The sequence below is a fragment of the Lynx rufus genome, unplaced genomic scaffold (assembly GCF_022079265.1).
Source record: "Lynx rufus isolate CCGP_SWC_20201006 ecotype Redwood Valley unplaced genomic scaffold, mLynRuf1.p SCAF_8, whole genome shotgun sequence".
Lineage (NCBI taxonomy): Eukaryota > Metazoa > Chordata > Mammalia > Carnivora > Felidae > Lynx > Lynx rufus.
The window spans coordinates 45,658,649-45,679,750 of record NW_025814896.1 but is presented as its reverse complement, the minus strand read 5'-3'; the positions used below and the strand labels follow the sequence as shown (position 1 = coordinate 45,679,750).

At 41.1% G+C, this 21,102-nt stretch overlaps 1 protein-coding gene across 2 annotated transcripts in view; it reads left to right on the top strand.

The window, feature by feature from the left end:
* RALGAPA2 (Ral GTPase activating protein catalytic subunit alpha 2) overlaps nt 1-21,102 on the top strand; it is a 329,438-nt gene that overhangs the window by 68,753 nt on the left and 239,583 nt on the right. For both annotated transcript variants that reach the window (XM_047068562.1, XM_047068561.1), the window contains exons 6-9: nt 507-684; nt 1,489-1,604; nt 10,832-10,970; nt 13,104-13,303. In XM_047068562.1, coding sequence (XP_046924518.1) covers nt 507-684; nt 1,489-1,604; nt 10,832-10,970; nt 13,104-13,303 — 633 coding nt within the window. The remainder of the gene's footprint in view (nt 1-506; nt 685-1,488; nt 1,605-10,831; nt 10,971-13,103; nt 13,304-21,102) is intronic.

Genomic DNA, 21,102 nt, shown 5'->3' with positions numbered 1-21,102 from the left:
TGTTTAGCTCTAAGTGTTCAGATTTTCAAGAACATTACATTATACATGTACATATTGTAGTGACATGACAAAAACTCTATTCAAAACATAGTGTAAACTTGGATGAAGATTATCTTTGCATTGTTTTCATGGGTAACCAATTGATGATATGGGCACTGTTGTAACTCTCTTAACCCTATACCAGTACTTTGTGGTAAATTCTATTACCCTATTTTACAGAGGGGGAGACTAATGCATAGAGAAGTTAAGCAGTCCTCCACTGGTCACAGCTAAGCTAAAGTAGCAGAGCCTGAATTTGAACCCAGGCCCTGTGGCTCCATAACCCACACTCTTAACCCTTGTGTTTATTGCAGCATGCCTGCTTGTCACTAAGAAGAACTTGGTGCCGTAATTCGACAGTACGTTTAACTTCTGGTTTTTCTTTCTCAGAACTGATTCTGCATTGCAGTGCATCTCTGCGTATACATTTGGGTGTTTAATTTTGTTGCCTTTAATTCTGCTTTTAGATAAGATGTGAAGGGATCAGGCTGTTTCTTCTGTGGCTTCAAGCACTTCAGACAAACTGTGCAGAAGAGCAGGTGCTGATTTTTGCTTGCCTTGTGCCTGGTTTCCCAGCAATCATGTCATCCAGAGGGCCCTGTACGCTGGAGACACTCATCAGTCCTAGCCCTAGTGGAGCTGATGGTGAGTAACTTTAGCAGATCTTACAGGCTGGAATGACTCTTGAAGTTACATTGAGGAATTCCTTGGTTTGTCATTATCCTACATAGAAATCTTTATTTCACAGATGGTTCAGAGGAGGAGTTATTTTCTGCTCATATTCACAGTAAAGTCTTAAAGACATTAGAATTGAAAGAATTGGAGCCTATTTTATATGAAATGATGACAGGAGAAATTTCCTGAAGTGGTGGAAACAAGAATGGAAGGGAGGGGACAGATGTTGGCAATAGCAGGAAGTAGAGACACGTGGTATGTCTGGAGTGTTTTTGTGGCTGTTAATGAGATTTAAATCCGCCATCCCAAACTACTGTCTATTGTCCTCCTCAGATTGTTTCATGAGCGGACATTCATCTGCTCACCCAGGCTCTTTTTTGCCAGCTGTGTATTTCATGCAGCATTCATGGAAGGACAATAGTGGCCTCCTGGGAGTATTAATAGCAGCCATTTGTGTCTTGTGAGTTTTCAAGAACTTGCCAGTTAGGGCCATTGCTTTATTAATGCATGTTACTTTATTGCCCAATGACAGGTACTTGATCTTAGGCTGACCAAAGCAGAATTTGAAAGAGAAAAGAATGGTTTAGTGGGAGAGGTGGTTTCATGAGCATTTGTACCATATTTGTAAGCCCTTCATGTACACTGGCTTGGAGTATAGTGTGAGCAGTTCCAGTGGAGGGATAGATGTATGTTAATAGAGACCATTTAAAAACAGAAACAAAACCCTCTTTAACTTTGGTGAAAGAGCCCTGCTTTTTTTTTCCCACTCTGCAGCAAAGGTATATCCAGAAGAAATCACTCCACTCCTACCAGCCATATCGGGGGAAAAAATTGCTGAGGACCAAACATGCTTTTTTCTTCAAATACTATTGAAATATATGGTTATTCAGGTAAGAGAAAAATCATGGGATAATTAACTAATGGTCTTACTCTCTGTGGGAAAGAGAAAGCATTTGTACCTTTGCTTTTTACTTTGAGGTGATTTTATATGATACTAAAAATAGAGTATGTACCGGGTCACATCAGCAGAGACCTGGCATATGTACTATTTTGTGTAAGTGTGTATATCACGGGAAGAATTCAGTTCTCCACCTACTTTTTTTTTTTTTTATATGAAGTTTATTGACAAATTGGTTTCCATACAACACCCAGTGCTCATCCCAAAAGGTGCCCTCCTCAATACCCATCACCCACCCGCCCCTCCCTCCCACCCCCCATCAACCCTCAGTTTGTTCTCAGTTTTTAACAGTCTCTTATGCTTTGGCTCTCTCCCACTCTAACGTCCTTTTTTTTTTTTTTTTTTTACCTTCCCCTCCCCCATGGGTTCCTGTTAAGTTTCTCAGGATCCACATAAGAGTGAAACCATATGGTATCTGTCTTTCTCTGTATGGCTTATTTCACTTAGCATCACACTCTCCAGTTCCATCCACGTTGCTACAAAAGGCCATATTTCATTTTTTCTCATTGCCACGTAGTATTCCATTGTGTATATAAACCACAATTTCTTTATCCATTCATCAGTTGATGGACATTTAGGCTCTTTCCATAATTTGGCTATTGTTGAGAGTGCTGCTATGAACATTGGGGTACAAGTGCCCCTATGCATCAGTACTCCTGTATCCCTTGGGTAGATTCCTAGCAGTGCTATTGCTGGGTCATAGGGTAGGTCTATTTTTAATTTTCTGAGGAACCTCCACACTGCTTTCCAGAGCGGCTGCACCAATTTGCATTCCCACCAACAGTGCAAGAGGATTCCCGTTTCTCCACATCCTCTCCAGCATCTATAGTCTCCCGATTTGTTCATTTTGGCCACTCTGACTGGCGTGAGGTGATACCTGAGTGTGGTTTTGATTTGTATTTCCCTGATAAGGAGCGACGCTGAACATCTTTTCATGTGCCTGTTGGCCATCTGGATGTCTTCTTTAGAGAAGTGTCTATTCATGTTTTCTGCCCATTTCTTCACTGGGTCATTTGTTTTTCGGGTGTGGAGTTTGGTGAGCTCTTTATAGATTTTAGATACTAGACCTTTGTCCGATATGTCATTTGCAAATATCTTTTCCCATTCCGTTGGTTGCCTTTTAGTTTTGTTGGTTGTTTCCTTGGCTGTGCAGAAGCTTTTTATCTTCATAAGGTCCCAGTAATTCACTTTTGCTTTTAATTCCCTTGCCTTTGGGGATGTGTCGAGTAAGAGATTGCTACGGCTGAGGTCAGAGAGGTCTTTTCCTGCTTTCTCCTCTAAGGTTCTGATGGTTTCCTGTCTCACATTTAGGTCCTTTATCCATTTTGAGTTTATTTTTGTAAATGGTGTGAGAAAGTGGTCTAGTTTCAACCTTCTGCATGTTGCTGTCCAGTTCTCCCAGCACCATTTGTTAAAGAGGCTGTCTTTTTTCCATTGGATGTTCTTTCCTGCTTTGTCAAAGATGAGTTGGCCATATGTTTGTGGGTCTAGTTCTGGGGTTTCTATTCTATTCCATTGGTCCATGTGTCTGTTTTTGTGCCAATACCATGCTGTCTTGATGATGACAGCTTTGTAGTAGAGGCTGAAGTCTGGGATTGTGATGCCTCCTGCTTTGGTCTTCTTCTTCAAAATTCCTTTGGCTATTTGGGGCCTTTTGTGGTTCCATATGAATTTTAGGATTGCTTGTTCTAGTTTCGAGAAGAATGCTGGTGCAATTTTGATTGGGATTGCATTGAATGTGTAGATAGCTTTGGGTAGTATTGACATTTTGACAATATTTATTTTTCCAATCCATGAGCAGGGAATGTCTTTCCATTTCTTTAAATCTTCTTCAATTGCCTTCATAAGCTTTCTATAGTTTTCAGCATACAGATCCTTTACATCTTTGGTTAGATTTATTCCTAGGTATTTTATGCTTCTTGGTGCAATTGTGAATGGGATCAGTTTCTTTCTTTGTCTTTCTGTTGCTTCATTGTTAGTGTATAAGAATGCAACTGATTTCTGTACATTGATTTTGTATCCTGCAACTTTGCTGAATTCATGTATCAGTTCTAGCAGACTTTTGGTGGAGTCTATTGGATTTTCCATGTATAATATCATGTCATCTGCAAAAAGCGAAAGCTTGACTTCATCTTTGCCAATTTTGATGCCTTTGATTTCCTTTTGTTGTCTGATTGCTGATGCTAGAACTTCCAGCACTATGTTAAACAACAACGGTGAGAGTGGGCATCCCTGTCGTGTTCCTGATCTCAGGGAAAAAGCTCTCAGTTTTTCCCCGTTGAGGATGATGTTAGCTGTGGGCTTTTCATAAATGGCTTTTATGATCTTTAAGTATGTTCCTTCTATCCCGACTTTCTCAAGGGTTTTTATTACGAAAGGGTGCTGGATTTTGTCAAAGGCCTTTTCTGCATCGATTGACAGGATCATATGGTTCTTCTCTTTTTTTTTGTTAATGTGATGTATCACGTTGATTGATTTGTGAATGTTGAACCAGCCCTGCATCCCAGGAATGAATCCCACTTGATCATGGTGAATAATTCTTTTTATATGCTGTTGAATTCGATTTGCTAGTATCTTATTGAGAATTTTGGCATCCATATTCATCAGGGATATTGGCCTGTAGTTCTCTTTTTTTACTGGGTCTCTGTCTGGTTTAGGAATCAAAGTAATACTGGCTTCATAGAATGAGTCTGGAAGTTTTCCTTCCCTTTCTATTTCTTGGAATAGCTTGAGAAGGATAGGTATTATCTCTGCTTTAAACGTCTGGTAGAACTCCCCTGGGAAGCCATCTGGTCCTGGACTCTTATTTGTTGGGAGATTTTTGATAACCGATTCAATTTCTTCGCTGGTTATGGGTCTGTTCAAGCTTTCTATTTCCTCCTGATTGAGTTTTGGAAGAGTGTGGGTGTTCAGGAATTTGTCCATTTCTTCCAGGTTGTCCAATTTGTTGGCATATAATTTTTCATAGTATTCCCTGATAATTGTTTGTATCTCTGAGGGATTGGTTGTAATAATTCCATTTTCATTCATGATTTTATCTATTTGGGTCATCTCCCTTTTCTTTTTGAGAAGCCTGGCTAGAGGTTTGTCAATTTTGTTTATTTTTTCAAAAAACCAACTCTTGGTTTCGTTGATCTGCTCTACAGTTTTTTTAGATTCTATATTGTTTATTTCTGCTCTGATCTTTATTATTTCTCTTCTTCTGCTGGGTTTAGGCTGCCTTTGCTGTTCTGCTTCTATTTCCTTTAGGTGTGCTGTTAGATTTTGTATTTGGGATTTTTCTTGTTTCTTGAGATAGGCCTGGATTGCAATGTATTTTCCTCTCAGGACTGCCTTCGCTGCGTCCCAAAGCGTTTGGATTGTTGTATTTTCATTTTCGTTTGTTTCCATATATTTTTTGATTTCTTCTCTAATTGCCTGGTTGACCCACTCATTTGTTAGTAGGGTGTTCTTTAACCTCCATGCTTTTGGAGGTTTTCCAGACTTTTTCCTGTGGTTGATTTCAAGCTTCATAGCATTGTGGTCTGAAAGTATGCATGGTATAATTTCAATTCTTGTAAACTTATGAAGGGCTGTTTTGTGACCCAGTATATGATCTATCTTGGAGAATGTTCCATGTGCACTCGAGAAGAAAGTATATTCTGTTGCTTTGGGATGCAGAGTTCTAAATAGATCTGTCAAGTCCATCTGATCCAGTGTCTCATTCAGGGCCCTTGTTTCTTTATTGACCGTGTGTCTAGATGATCTATCCATTTCTGTAAGTGGGGTGTTAAAGTCCCCAGCAATTACCACATTCTTATCAATAAGGTTGCTTCTGTTTATGAGTAATTGTTTTATATATTTGGGGGCTCCGGTATTCGGCGCATAGACATTTATAATTGTTAGCTCTTCCTGATGGATAGACCCTGTAACTATTATATAATGTCCTTCTTCATTTCTTGTTACAGCCTTTAATTTAAAGTCTAGTTTGTCTGATATAAGTATGGCTACTCCAGCTTTCTTCTGGCTTCCAGTAGCATGATAAATAGTTCTCCATCCCCTCACTCTGAATCTAAAGGTGTCCTCAGGTCTAAAATGAGTCTCTTGTAGACAGCAAATAGATGGGTCTTGTTTTTTTATCCATTCTGATACCCTATGTCTTTTGGTTGGCGCATTTAATCCATTTACATTCAGTGTTATTATAGAAAGATACGGGTTTAGAGTCATTGTGATGTCTGTATGTTTTATGCTTGTAGTGATGTCTCTGGTACTTTGTCTCACAGGGTCCCCCTTAGGATCTCTTGTAGGGCTGGTTTAGTGGTGACAAATTCCTTCAGTTTTTGTTTGTTTGGGAAGACCTTTATCTTTCCTTCTATTCTAAATGACAGACTTGCTGGATAAAGGATTCTTGGCTGCATATTTTTGCTGTCTAGCACCCTGAAAATCTCGTGCCAATTCTTTCTGGCCTGCCAAGTTTCAAAAGAGAGATCAGTCACGAGTCTTATAGGTCTCCCTTTATATGTGAGGGCACGTTTACCCCTTGCTGCTTTCAGAATTTTCTCTTTATCCTTGTATTTTGCCAGTTTCACTATGATATGTCGTGCAGAAGATCGATTCAAGTTACGTCTGAAGGGAGTTCTCTGTGCCTCTTGGATTTCAATGCCTTTTTCCTTCCCCAGTTCAGGGAAGTTCTCAGCTATTATTTCTTCAAGTACCCCTTCAGCACCTTTCCCTCTCTCTTCCTCCTCTGGGATACCAATTATGCGTATATTATTTCTTTTTAGTGTATCACTTAGTTCTCTAATTTTCCCCTCATACTCCTGGATTTTTTTATCTCTCTTTTTCTCAGCTTCCTCTTTTTCCATAACTTTATCTTCTAGTTCACCTATTCTCTCCTCTGCCTCTTCCATCCGAGCCGTGGTGGTTTGCATTTTGTTTTCCATTTCCTTTAAAGCGTTTTTCAGCTCCTCGTGACTGTTCCTTAGTCCCCTGATGTCTGTAGCAAGAGATTCTCTGCTGTCCTGTATGCTGTTTTCCAGCCTAGCGATTAATTTTATGACTATTACTCTAAATTCACTTTCTGTTATATTATTTAAATCCTTTTTGATCAGCTCATTAGCTGTTGTTATTTCCTGGAGATTCTTCTGAGGGGAATTCTTCCGCTTGGTCATTTTGGATAGGCCCTGGTGTGGTGAGGGCCTGCAGGGCACTTCCCCTGTGCTGTGGTGTATAACTGGAGTTGGTGGGCGGGGCCGCAGTCCGACCTGATGTCTGCCCCCAGCCCACCTCTGGGGCCACAGTCAGACTGGTGTGTGCCTTCTCTTCCCCTCTCCTAGGGGCGGGATTCACTGTGGGGTGGCATGGCCCGTCTGGGCTACTTGCACACTGCCAGGCTTGTGATGCTGGGGATCTGGCGTATTAGCTGGGGTGGGAAGGCAAGGAGCACGGCGGCAGGGGGGGCAGGCTTAGCTCGCTTCTCCTTAGGTGATCCACTTCAGGAGGGGCCCTGTGGCAGCCGGAGGGAGTCAGATCGCTGCCGGAGGTTTGGCTCCGCAGAAGCACAGAGTTGGGTGTTCGCGCGGAGCGAGCAAGTTCCCTGGCAGGAACCGGTTCCCTTTGGGATTTTGGCTGGGGGATGGGCGGGGGAGATGGCGCTGGCGAGCGCCTTTGTTCCCCGCCAAACTGAGCTCTGTCGTCCGGGGGCTCCGCAGCTCACCCTCCCTTTGTCCTCCAGCCTTCCCGCTTTCCGAGCAGAGCTGTTAACTTATGACCTCCCAGACGCTAAGTCGCGCTTGCTGTCGGAACACAGTCCGTCAGGCCCCTCCGCTTTTGCAAGCCGGACTCGGGGGCTCTGCTTGGCCGGCGAGCCGCCCCTCCGCCCCGGCTCCCTCCCGCCAGTCCGTGGAGCGCGCACCGCCTCGCCGCCCTTCCTACCCTCTTCCGTGGGCCTCTCGTCTGCACTTGGGTCCGGTGACTCTGTTCTGCTAATCCTCTGGCGGTTTTCTGGGTTATTTAGGCAGGTGTAGGTGGAATCTAAGTGATCAGCAGGACGCGCGGTGAGCCCAGCGTCCTCCTACGCCGCCATCTTCCCAGCCTCCTCCTCCACCTACTTTTAGATCATTACCACATTCACGCAGAACACTTCACTTCTGACACTTGTGGTTACCAAACGTGTGAGTGTTTTCCCCCATCAGACAACTCCGCCACACCAGCTGGATGTCCTACAGTTTATTTCTGCTTTGAGGCTGTCTGCTTGGAGATGGCATCAGATCCCGCAGGAGAAGGGCTCAGTCCCATGAGATGGTTCTGTCACAGTCAGGTGCCAGTTACTAGTGGTAGGCCCCAGGTTACCCACTGCTTCTATACAACTTGGCTACAAATCAGAGGTTCCCACAACTCCTTTTCAGGTTCAACTGATTTGCTAGAGTAGCTTGCAGAACTCCGGGAAACCTTTGTTTCCATTTACCACTTTATTAAAGTATGTGATAAAGGATACAGATGAGCAGCCAGATGAAGAGATACAAAGGGCACAGCCTGGAAGGGTCCCAAGCACAGGAATGTCTGTTCATGTGGAGTTGGGTTTCATTACCCTCTCAGTACATGGATATGTTGACTTACCTGGAAGCTCCCTGAAACCCTTGCCATTGGGATTTTTCTGGAGGCTTCCTTACATAGACATGCTCCATTTCTATCCCCTCTCCCCTCTGGAGAAATGGAAGGGTTGGGGTGGGGGGTGCTGAAAATTCCAAGTTCTAATCACAGTGTGGTCTTTCTGGTGACCAGCCCTCACTCAGGAGCCATCCAGGGGCCCACCCAGAGTTGTTTTACTAGAACAAAAGATGCTCCCAGTGCTCTTACCTCTTAGGACATGACAAGAGTTTTAGGGGCTCTATGCCAGGAAGTGGGGGCAGAGAGCCATATATATTTTCTGTTTTCTCATAGTGTATTAATCTATTTTTGCCTCTTTGCCCCTTCCTGAACCCTGATCCCTAGGCTAGCAAGGTGGATGGAGGAGGAGGCAGGCCCAGAGGCTGAACAGGCGGATCTGGAAATAATAGGCAGAGCAGGCAGGAAAATTTGGGTGGGAGCACATAGAGGTGTTTCTTTGTGCTGTCAGCACAGGTCTGCTTGATGTCACAGGCTCCTTTCTCTGATGTTTACCAACTGAAAACAGAGCTAATATCATTAGTTTATGATTTCAGTGGGCGATCTCTTTCTCTTGGTCTACATTTCTAAGCATTGATATGGTTCAAAACTACTGGATTCCTTTCTTTTGGGAAACACTGGTCATCCCTGAGTTCTTCCTGGGAACTCTGTCCAATCTCTGTGTCCTCCACAACCAAGTTTGTTGATGTCATAATCTCTGCTAAATCCACTTCCTCACCTGACACTCACTGCTACCTGCCTCTGCCCTGTCCCTGCTAAGACGGAGGCCCAAGATCGTGAGGGAGGTCTAGTGGTCAAGTCTAGAGGAAGGACACTTTAGTTTTTGCCCTACTCAAATCATCTTTCAGGTGATTTGACGGTGACTGCCCCTTCTTCGTGATATTCTCTCCTCTCATGTTTTCTTCCTGCTTTCCTCCTCCCCTTCTTTTATTTCTTGCCACTTTTCTTTGGGGACTGTCTCTGTCTGCTGTTTCTCAAGATTCATTCCTTGGCTCCCTTTCTGACTACTCTGTCCTGTTGGGCAATCTTGTGTACTCTCCTCTCCCATTTCCTTTAGCCAGCACCAGAAACACAAGGACTCCAAAATCCTAAGAGCAGGCTGGCGTATTCTGTTGTCTTCTGGAAACTCTGCATTTCCACCTGCAACTCAAACCACCTGTTCAGAAGTGGTAGGGCATTCCATCTGTCCCAGGAGATCAGCATGAAGTATTGAGAACTTGGATGTGTTGGTGTACTTGGGTCTCATTCTAGATATGTCACTAATGAGCTGTGTGACCTCAGATAAGTCACACAATCCCCAGAATCCCAGTGGAGGAAGGATGCTGGTGATATAAGGTGGTGGTTTTTATGCAGATTGTGCATAAATCATGTGCAGAATTGTATGTTCATGTCCATCCCTCTCTTTTTCTCTCCCTTTTCTCCACTGGCTCACCCCAGAGAACTTCTGATATACTCTGTGTATTAGAACTTCTGACAGGTCACAGACACTGAGCCCCTCTGCCCCAGGGGCATTCAAAGTTCCACATCCCTTTACCTCAGATGCTGCACAAAGTATTTTCATTTTCTAAGTGGGCTGCATCATGAAGGAAGTTGGGAAGCTCTGCTTTAGAGCACTCTGTGTTCTAACAAGTACTAAGAACTAGTAACAGGTACAGGTGGACTGGCAGGCCTGGCTTATCTTAGCCTGTGGAGTGCTTTTAATAAGGAGAATGAACTTTCCGAGTTTCCATAGCTTTGCCTTTTAATGATACTGATTTTGCATGAAATCCTTGCAAGGGGTTATTTCTTTATTTCCTGTTTATTATAGGCGTGCCTGGGTGGCTCAGTCGGTTAAGCATCTGACTTCGGCTCAGGTCATGATCTTGTAGTTCATGGGTTCAAGCCCCGCATTGGGTTTTGTGCTGACAGCTCAGAGCCTGAAGCCTGCTTCTGATTCTGTCTCCGCCACCCCCTCTGCCCCTCCCCCACTCACACTGTGTCTCCATCTCTCAAAAAGTGAATAAACATTAAACAAAATTTTAAAAAATTCCTGTTTCTTATAAATGGCCTTTTTTGTGTTAAAAAAAAAACCCACCAGATTACATCTGACTAAATGTTTAAGGGCAGAAAGAATATTAAATCCTTATAGAGAACATGTGGGGAAAAATAAGGGCATGATGTAGTAGAGCCAGTTTAAAAAGATAGGATATCATTGTGTGATTTTTTTTTTAATACTCAGTAAAACCGTGTTTCACGTAGTTACCATTTTGGTCATGGGTTTTGGTTGTAATTATATTGAAAACTTTTAATGTTAAAAAAAAACTTGCATTCCCTTAGGTCTTTTCTTTGAAGCTTTTATTCTTGTCGTTTGAGTTTTAAGATACAATTTCATTACATGACTGTCAACATTATTTGTCAAAATATTTTTTTGTGTGTTTAGAACAGGAATTTTAATAAGATAACAGCATTTCAGTTTAGTATAAATTAAGTTGAAATGTAAATGTACATATGTTCTTTTCCACATATTATCCAAAGGCTGCAAGCTTGGAGTGGAAGAATAAGGAGAATCAAGATACTGGTTTTACATTTCTTTTTACATTGTTTCGAAAATATTATCTTCCTCATTTATTTCCAACATTTACTAAGTTAACAAACATCTACAAACCTGTACTTGGTAAGTACATTGGGTTGTATCTAGAGGATGTCCACAGGGAAGCTGTCCAGTCTCTTTCAAAGTGGCCTTTGATTATTTTTAAGTAAAATAGCCATTTTATTCTTATATTTAATGGTAACTTTATTGCAAGAGGCTTAAAGTTTCCTAGTAAATGATTTTACCTATTTGTACAAGCTTCAAGAGGTACCTCATCTCACAGCAATAAAGGGGACTATGGCTCCTGTACTCAGAATAATTTGACATGTGTTATGGGTTTTTGGTTGTAATTATATTGAAAACTTTTAATGTTAAAAAAAAAACTTGCATTCCCTTAGGTCTTTTATTAGGAGTGGCGGGGTATGGTGAGACCCCAGACCTTGCTCAGTGGCTAGGCAAGCCAGCCCAGGCTACACAGCTGCCCACAGTAAGCCCTTTTATACTGGATCTTCCATCCAGCAGGTGCTGCTTATAGCTTATGGCGGGACCGATGCTAGGGCAGTTAGGCACCCCAGGGACAGTAAGCTCCAGAAAGGAAGGAAACATAAGGGAGTTTCTAACTTAGCTGATAAAGCTTTTCTTCTATAAAAAATGAGGGCATGGGGCACCTGGGTGGCTCAGTTGGTTAAGCATCTGAGTTGGGCTCAGGTCATGATCTCACAGTTTGTAGGTTCAAGCTCCGCATCGGGCTCTGTGCTGACAGCTCAGAGCCTGGAGCCTGCTTCGGATTCTGGGTCTCCCTCTCTCTCTCTCTGCTCCTCCCCCTCTTGCACTCTGTCTGTCTCTCTCTAAAATAAATGTTAAAAAATTTTTAAAAAGGAAAAGAAATGAGGGCTCATAGGACAGAAGCACCCTTAGATTGGTGGCAGTGGGGGGCAAATTTTTCTCTCCCTATTGTTTTAAAGCAGTTGAAATTAGTTAAGATGAATAATCAAGAACAATTTTGTTTATTTTTGTTTATTTAATTTTGAGAGAAAAAAACAGCATGAGTGGGGGAGGGGCAGAGAGGGGAAAGAGCAAATCCCAAGCAGGCTCTACACTGTGAGTGCAGAGCCCAATGCAGGGCTTGAACCTATGAACTTGATATCATAACCTTTCCTGAAGTCGGATGCTTAACCAATTGAGCCACCCAGGCACCCGGGATCAGGAACAATTTTGGAAGGGGACGATCACGACAGACGTTAATCCATCTGGAGAATGTGGACTACTAATTCAGTTGTCTTAGGGTGTTTATTTACACATACACACACACAAACACACATGCATCCTTGGAGAAGGGAAAAATAGCAAAAACTTGGTGCATTTTGAAAGATGTAGAAGTACTAAACTTTAGAGGTACTGAGATGTGTATTTTGTTAACTATATGTGGGTATATTTTTTCAGAATTTGTTTCTGATTTTATAGTCTATATTCATGTAGAAAACATATTATTAAAGTGCTGAAATTAAAAGTTATTTGTTGAGAACTGCTTCATGCAGGTTTCTCCAAGTGGATACAAGTTAGTATGAGAATTGGACATACAGCAAGTAGTATCTCAAACCCAACATCATGTAATTTTTTGTATTGATTATGGAATTTAAAGATTGAGGAATGGACCTCTTATTAATTTGTCTGATACCTCAAAGATGAATTCTTTCTAACATAAAGTAGATTGTATTGATTTTATTCTTTGGATTCATCTAAAGGGAAAAGGATATAAGACTAAAAGTCCAGTGGATTATGGTTAGTGTAGTATTGGATGTTAAAATACCTAAAATGATGAAAAAATGTGTATATGTGCTTTTATTTTTTTGTCATAAAATAAGATTAAATTATTTTGTCATAAAATAAAGATAAAATAAACTATAATATATGTGAAAATATTTTTAGGCTCATAATCTGTCATTTCTCAAATTTGTTAAAAAGAGTTGTTAGCTTAGTACTTCCACAGCTATATACCACAGTTGTAACAAGCACACAACAGCAGTACCCACCATCCCATCTTGGTCAGGTTGCAAGGCAGACTCAGAAACAAGCCTACCAAAAGATGTCATTTCTAATAATTTCTGGTTCTTTTTAGTCGCAGTTCAAACAGACAGATATTTATCTGCTTGGTTAAATTGAATCTTCTGTGGGGGTTACATTCACTAACCTGATATGTGCTGTTTTTTCTTCCAGACATCCCCCATATGAGACCAAAGCCAGTGTACATTACTACAACTCGAGACAATGAAAACATTTACAGTACAAAAATTCCATACATGGCAGCTCGCGTTGTTTTTATTAAGTGGATTGTCACTTTCTTTTTGGAAAAAAAGTATTTAACTACAACACAAAACACTAAAAATGGAGTTGATGTGTTGCCCAAAATCATACAGGTATGCCATTCATCATCTTCTTTTACTTAGGTAGGAATACACTAACACATGCCAAAGTAATTGGTTATTAGGGTTCTTGGTTCTTAAGGGATGTTGGTTATGGGGACTGGTTTATTGGTGGCTTTGTCTGTGTTGCTGAGGTGTCAGGGGAAGCTCTGAGGCCGCACTCTCAGTGCTCAGTTGACACTGCCATGACAAGGCAACCTTGGGGGCCAAGGAGACATTCTGAGAGATGACTGTTGTGTGCACACTCCTGACTCTCTCATTTTCCCTCTTTTGCTCAAGTACCAGTGACCTTGGAGCATAAGACCAGGGGCCTGTGTTGGCTTCCCCAGTCCCCAATAACAGGAAGACCCTCAGGAATCACACAGGTGGGCCATGGAGAGGACCCATGAGACTGCCAAATGCCCTCTGGGATCTCAGGGGAAGGAGTGGAAGACCATCTCAGGATTTCAGAGTGCTTGTTAAGCCCTGATAGAATCCCTGGAAGAGAAATCTGTCTCTCCCCGAGGCCTTTAGTGAAGACCTCTTTCTGTATGGGGCCTGTAGTATACCTACTCTCTTTTGCAGCCTTAGTCCTGCACAAATGGCTGAGTTACTTTCCCAGAAGGCTGAGTTACTTAGAGACTTTGCACCAGGTAGAGCAGGACCACGTGGGGAAGTTTGAGAGCAGCCACTCCACAGCAGGGTAATGGTTTTATGCAGAAAGTGAGGTCCACTTAGAGCAGGTTTGCTGATACTCTGGAGTTTCCAGAAGTGTGACCTAGGCCTGAGCTGGGAGAGTGCACACAGCTGAGTGATTATTAGCACCTTGATGAAGGAGCACCAAACTGAGGTCCAGAGCGTGTGGCCCCATTGATAAGAACTGACTGAAGAACTGGAGAATCTTGTTTCAAAGATGTCTGAGGGGGATACAATTCCAGTAAAAGCAACAAAAGACTTAATGAAAGTTTTAAAAGAAAGCTTTAAAAAACCATTAATTTAGGGGCGCCTGGGTGGCTCAGTCGGTTGTGCATCCGACTTTGGCTCAGATCATGATCTTGCAGTTTGTGAGTTCGAGCCCCACGTCGGGCTCTATGCTGATAGCTGGGAGCCTGGAGCCTGCTTTGGATTCTGTGTCTCCCTCTCTCTCTGCCCCTCCCCCACTTGTGCTCTATCTCTCTCTGTCTCTCAAAAATGAATAAATGTAAAAAAAAAAATTAAAAAAAACATTAATTTAAAAAACTATAAATTCATTAATTTAAAAATTTAATAAACTGGCGATTGTAATGATCTCTGCTGAGAACAAAGTTGATTTTCCAAAGAAATATCCTACAATATTGAGGAGAAATTCAAAGAGATGAAAATCAGAAGTTAATAAATAAGATCTGAGGACAGGCCCAGACCTACCTTGCACTTCATGAGGACAAAAGGAGAAAAAATCAGAAGTGATAATTGATCTAATGAAATGTTTACTTGAGCTGAAAAAAAGTCATGATTTAGACTAAAAAGGCCTTCAAGTGCCAGAGAGATCTAGCTAAACAGACACAGACCTAACAGACATTTGGCTTTCATTGATTAAGAAAAAAATTACACAGCCTTCCAGACAGAAACCACAGGTTCTTTTTAGGAAATGAGACTGCATAACATTGAATATCGAATCTAATCTATAGCCCTGAGAGCTCAAAGAACTCAGTCTCTCTCTGTCTCTCTTTCTCTCTGAACTTTGATTTGTATCACATACATAGTCAGATGTCAGATTGATTTAATTTCTAAATTGTTTAAGGTCTAAATATAAGAACAAAGCAATAAATTTGGGAGAAAATCTAGGGGAACATATACATTTGGGAAGTGGTAGACTACGTTAGGTAGAGACAAGACCCACAAGCCATAGAAGAAATGAGGTTCCACCTTATTTAAAAAATGTGAAAAAGGTTTGTATGTGCAAAGATAGAGTAAAGCCACACACAGACTGTGAAAAGTATTCATGACATCTTAGCTATTAAAAGAGTTCATGCCTCTAATATAGAGAGAGTGCCTACAAATTGACAAGAAGACAAACAATTCAACTCAAAAACAATTCAAAACAGACAAAAGGAGATAAAACAGAAGTTCACAGAAGAGGAAATAAAAATGAGCCAAGATTTCACCATCAGTCAGGGGAACACGGTTCTGGACCGTTGAGAGACCTTTACTCACCCATCGGGTAGACAAAAACTAAAACTTATCAGGTAGACAAAAATTTGTATGAAATCATATATAAGAAACTCAGTCACACCCTTGATAAATTTTATATTACATCTTGTGTTGTTAGGTCAATTCAGAGCAGTCTATTTAAAGGCTGTGACTTTTTCCTACCTGGTTTTAAATTTTTAGAAAACCGTCACCTGTATTTATTGAAAATAAGTTTCTCATTCTTGAAAAATACATTTGGTTGGTGAGAAGTAACAAGAATAGCAGATTAACCACTGCTTCAAGATTCTGATTTTTTTCCTTAAGTGGCCATTCACACTTGTGAGTCATCTACTTTTATTATCTGGTTTTTTAGTGTTATAAAAGCCTGGCCTCCTGAAGCAATTCGGATGGTTATATCATCCTAACAACAACAACAAAAAAACTCCATAACTCAAACTGTCTTAAAGATAAAAAAGAAACATTTTAATTTCATAAAATAAGCTCATGGCAGGGCTTGAATATGGTTTACTCACACTCTTTCCATGATTCTCTACAGTCTCCCCTCCTCTGCCCTTTCCCTCTGGCAGGTTTGTCTTCAGCTTCCCCTCAGATTGTAAGATGGCTGCCAACAACTGGGGCACTGCCCTCCTTGTTCATATTCAGAGACAACCCAAAAATAAAAAGCTCTTCTCTTGATGAGATCCCATAGTTCATTTTTGTTTTTATTTCCCTTGCCTCTGGAGACATGTCTAGTAAGAAGTTGCTGCTGGGGCAATGAAAAAGAATGGAATCTTGCTTGCCATTTGCAACAATGTAGATGGAACTAGAGGGTATAATGCTAAGCGAAATAAGTCTGTCAGAGAAAGACAAATACCATGATTTCACTCCTCTGTGGAATTTGAGAAACACAACAGGTGAACACAGGGGAAGGGAAGGGAAGGGAAAAAAAGATAAAAACGGAGAGGGAGACAAACCATAAGAGACTCTTAAAGAGAGAACAAACTCAGAGTTACTGGAGGGGATGGGCTAAATGGGTGATGGGCATTAAGGAGGGCACTTGTTGGGATGAGCACTGGGTGTATGTAAGTGATGAATCAGTAAATTATACTACTGAAACCAATACTACACTGTGTGTTAACTTGAATCAAATTAAAAAAAAAAAAAAAAAAAAGCCCATCCCTTCCCTTTTGTCTGAGTGGAACAACTTAGTTACTTGCCTCTTCTAGAACAATAACAAGGCACTGATTGCCTTAAAGCAATGTGAATGGCCCAGTAGGGACATGATTGGCTTCCAATCCCTGGTGCTGTGGATGGGGTCAGCTTCCTGTGAGTCACCTGGGCTGCAGGGGAGGAGGCACATGGAGCACCATGTATCCGTTAGGGAAGGGAATGGGTGATGGGAAGACAACTCTCCAGGCCCAGTGCTTTCACACCCTGCAGATGGCTGCACCTAGAAATGGCCACTGCCATTGTGTAGACTATTAATATGCCTCACAGTAAGTTGTTGTAAGTTTTCTTTGCCACGGTAGCAAATTACCACAAAGTTTTAGTGGCTTGAAAGAACACAAATGTATTGAGTTTCTGGAGGTCTGAAGTCCAAAATCAGTGTCAGTGTGGTAAAATCAAGGTGTCTGTGTTTCTTCTGGAGACTCTAGAGGAGAATCCATTTCCTTTTCTCATCCAGCTTCTAGAGACTACCTGCATTCTGTGTTTCATGGACCTTCATCATGACACCTTCTGTCCCTGTTTCCATCTTCACATTGCTCTCTCTGTGTCTGATCCTCCTGCCTCCTTATATATCCTCGTGATTACATTGGGACCACCCAGGTAATCTAGGATAATTTTCCCCTCTCACATCCTTCATTTAACCACATCTGCTAAATCCCATTTGCCATAAAAGGTAAGATACTCTAAGGTTCTGGAGATCAGGGCATGGTCATTATTCAGCAGACCACTTGTCTCCTGTAGTCCTTTCTGTGTCTGTACAGCTGTGTTCCCACCTCATCTCACATGTGTCCACTGTGTTCCTCTCTTCGTTTACAGTGTACCTGAGAAAAGGCAATTTAAGCACCTGAATATTAGATTTGGGGGGCAGAGTTGCGGGAGTAAAAGCACATATAATTTTGTCTCCTGAAATTTTTTATTTGGAATTTCAAATGTAATATAATTTTGCCTGTGTAAAGTGAATATCACTAAATGAGGTGATCCAAAATCTCTTTTCAAAGAATATGCTGCTCTTGTAAAAATCCCTTTAAAACAGTATTTTAAGTGCTGCTTCCAAATAGAGTTCACACTTTTGCCATTCTGTGTTAAAGGTCATAGATGAGAGATTGTGTGTGTCTGTGTGTGTGTGTGTTTTCCAAAGTGAATTTACTTCCGGATCTAGAATTAATACCTTTGACATTAGTTTTCATCAGGGAGGAAAGGAATCAATACATCGTCTAGACTTAGTTTTCTTACCACCTTGGAGAGTCTGGTTTAACAAATACTCTTGTTCAGTGGCATCATTCAGGGAGAACGAAAATATAGTTGCTCTCATATCCCATATATTGTGTTGGCAACAACAGTATAAACCTGAACATTCTTGGTGCATCATTTCAGCTGAAAATATTTTTAGTGAAGTATTATTTAGTCTTTAGTAATTCATTTTTTTAAAGTATATTTTGCGAGAGAGCACACAAGTGAGGGAGAGGCAGAGAGAGAGGGAGAGAGAGCATCTCAAGCAGGTTCCGCACTGTCATTGCAGAGCCCGATGGAGGGCTTGAACCCACAAACCATGAGATCATGACCTGAACTAAAGTCAAGAGTTGGACGCTTAACCAACTGAGCCACCCAGGTGCCCCAGTAATTCATTTTTGTATGAGATAAAAGTACTTCAGTATACATTAGAGAAAGCAGAGGGGTGATTTTAAAATGTCAGCGGTGACCATTTTTTACCAATTCTGTATGCACATTAACTGACATTATAACCCATAAAAATCCATTTGGGAATGTAAAAGAAAGTTTGAGATGGTATCAGTTGATCACATTTATTTGTGTTATAATTTTTTATTTATAATTTTACTAATTGTAAATCAGTTCTTCAATAATGATTCATGGGCTGTGGGTTTCCTGAAATTGTTGTATTTCGTGGGATGAACAGTTAGAAAAAGTGAATTACACAAATTGACAACCCTATACGAGTTTGTACGTTATACAAACTCATTTGTTTGTTGACTTCCACTCTAGTACTTTCTGTGTCCTAGAGCTCTGCCAAGGCAAATGCAGTCTGCCCCCAACCATGCAGGCAAATCATGACAAGGAAGTTGAGTGGCATCAGGCATCACCAATAGAAGGGCAGTTGCATCCTCTCATTCCATACCTTCTTTGTGAGTGTCTCCGTTTAGTTTGACCCTGGGAGTGAACAAGTCTCAATATGAGCTGTCGGTTGAGAAGAAACCAGGGTGTTGGGGAGGGGTGATGGGAAGGATTAAGTGGCAGCCTGCATCGTGCAATTTCCTGAGTCCTGGCAGTGCAGGCCTGGTCTGCTTCAGATAGGTCTGTTTCACTGACGGAGGCTTCATCATGTGCCGAAGAAGTAAAAACTATTTTTGCATTTGCCACCAGAATCAACTAATACCAAATAGTAGTTGAGAATTCCAGCTTGGTTTTAGTGGGTGGAAAATGGGCTCTCTCCATTATTAATTCTTACTTATGCTTTTACTGTTAATCTTCATGAAAGAGATAAGGAATGAGGAGACTTGGATTATCAATTGGCTTTCACTCTCATCACTCACTGCCATTATAAACGTCTGTCAGAACATAAAGATGTTTTTAGAAAGTGGCCTTTTGTGGGGAGAGTAGGGACTAAGGCTAAGGAAAGCATTGTTCTATCAAGAGAAGCTTTCAGTTTACAGTATGATGGGAAATCCATCTCTGGTGTTCTATTTGGATAACAGAACTCACTTGTCATTTTTTAAAGTTTATTTTAATTTTCTTAAATTGAAATACAGCTGACACAATGTTACATTAGTTTCGGGTGTACAACATAGAATTTGACCAGTGTGTATGTTATGCTGTGCTCACCTACCACCTGTCACCATGCAGTGCTATTAAATACCATCGACCATATTCCCTATGCTGTGCCTTTCATCTCCTTGACTTATCCATTCCATAACTGGAAGCCTGTACCTCTCACTCCCCTTCACCCATGTTGCCTGTCCTGTCATCCCCTTTGCTGGCAGCCACCAGTTCTTTGTATTTATGGGTCTATTTCTGGTTTTCTGTATGTTTGTTCAGAGTACATTTTTTAAATTACTTGGTACCTTTAAACCTATTTCTTTATTTATACTGTTTAAATTACCTAATAGTTGTGTTATCCAATTAGTTATCTAATGATTTCAAAACTTGGTGGCTTAAAACAATAGCCCTTTTGTCACACTAAACATTATACTTTTGGGGTAGGGAATTTGGGCAGGATTTAGTTGGGCAATTCTTGTGCTTCATGTGGTATTAAGTGAGGTCAGTGGGTGGTGGTCTTCAGCTGGTGGCATCTTGGTTCAAGATGACTATTCAAATGCCTGGATGCAGTTGGAAAGTAGGGTTCAGCAGGGCTTCTCTTTCCATGCAGTCTCTCTGGTAGGGTCGCGAGACTTCTTCCCTGGGTATTCAGGGCTCTATTAGCAAATGTTCCAAAAGATGGGAAGTGGTAACTGTCAGCCTTTTGGCCTGGGCCTGAAACTGGAACAGGTCTCTTCCACTCTATTACACTTGTTAACACAGTCACACAGCCTGTGTAGATCAAATTTGTGGCCAATTTTTTTAAATTTTTTTAAATGTTTTATTCTTGAGAGAAAGAGAGACAGAGCATGAATGAGGAAGGGGCACAGTGAGAGACGGAGACAGAATCTGAAGCAGACTCCAGGCTCTGAGCTGTCATCACAGAGCCCGACATGGGGCTCAAACTCACAAGCCGTGATATCACGACCTGAGCCGAAGTTGGACGCTCAACTGACTGAGCCACCCAGGCGCCCCAAATTTGTGGCAGTTTTTAATTTGCTGCCATATGTGTATATATACATGAGGGTTTTTTCTTCTTTTTTTGCCTATGAGGAAAATGGGAGTTATTGATCAAAAAGTCACAGGTTATTGAGCCACAAGAGACATTAAACTTAATCCAACCTTTATATATCTATATCTATATCTATATCTATCTATATATACACACATATATATACATATATATGTATATGTATGTATATATGTATGTGTGTGTGTGTATATATCAGAAAAATGAGTACAATTTTATTTTTCTACAGAAGATAGTTGATGCGTCAGAAGGATGAAATAATTTCTATAGGACAGCTCATCTCACAGTATGACAGTGCCTTTGATAAGCCACACAGACTTAAATAGCTAAGGCATGAAGAGAAAAATTGTTATAAATATAATCTTCCATTAATTTTCCCTAGAGATTGCTATTTGGATATCTGCTTTCAAACTGTCCTTGGTAGTTACTGAAATTATTATTTTGTACTACTCATATGTTATCACTTTTTGTAAAACATATTCACAGTGGGTAGAAGTTTAGTGGTATTTGGCTTATACATTTTTGACACTTAAAAAGTAATAGTGGAATTTATAAAAACAAAACAAAATTATATGTG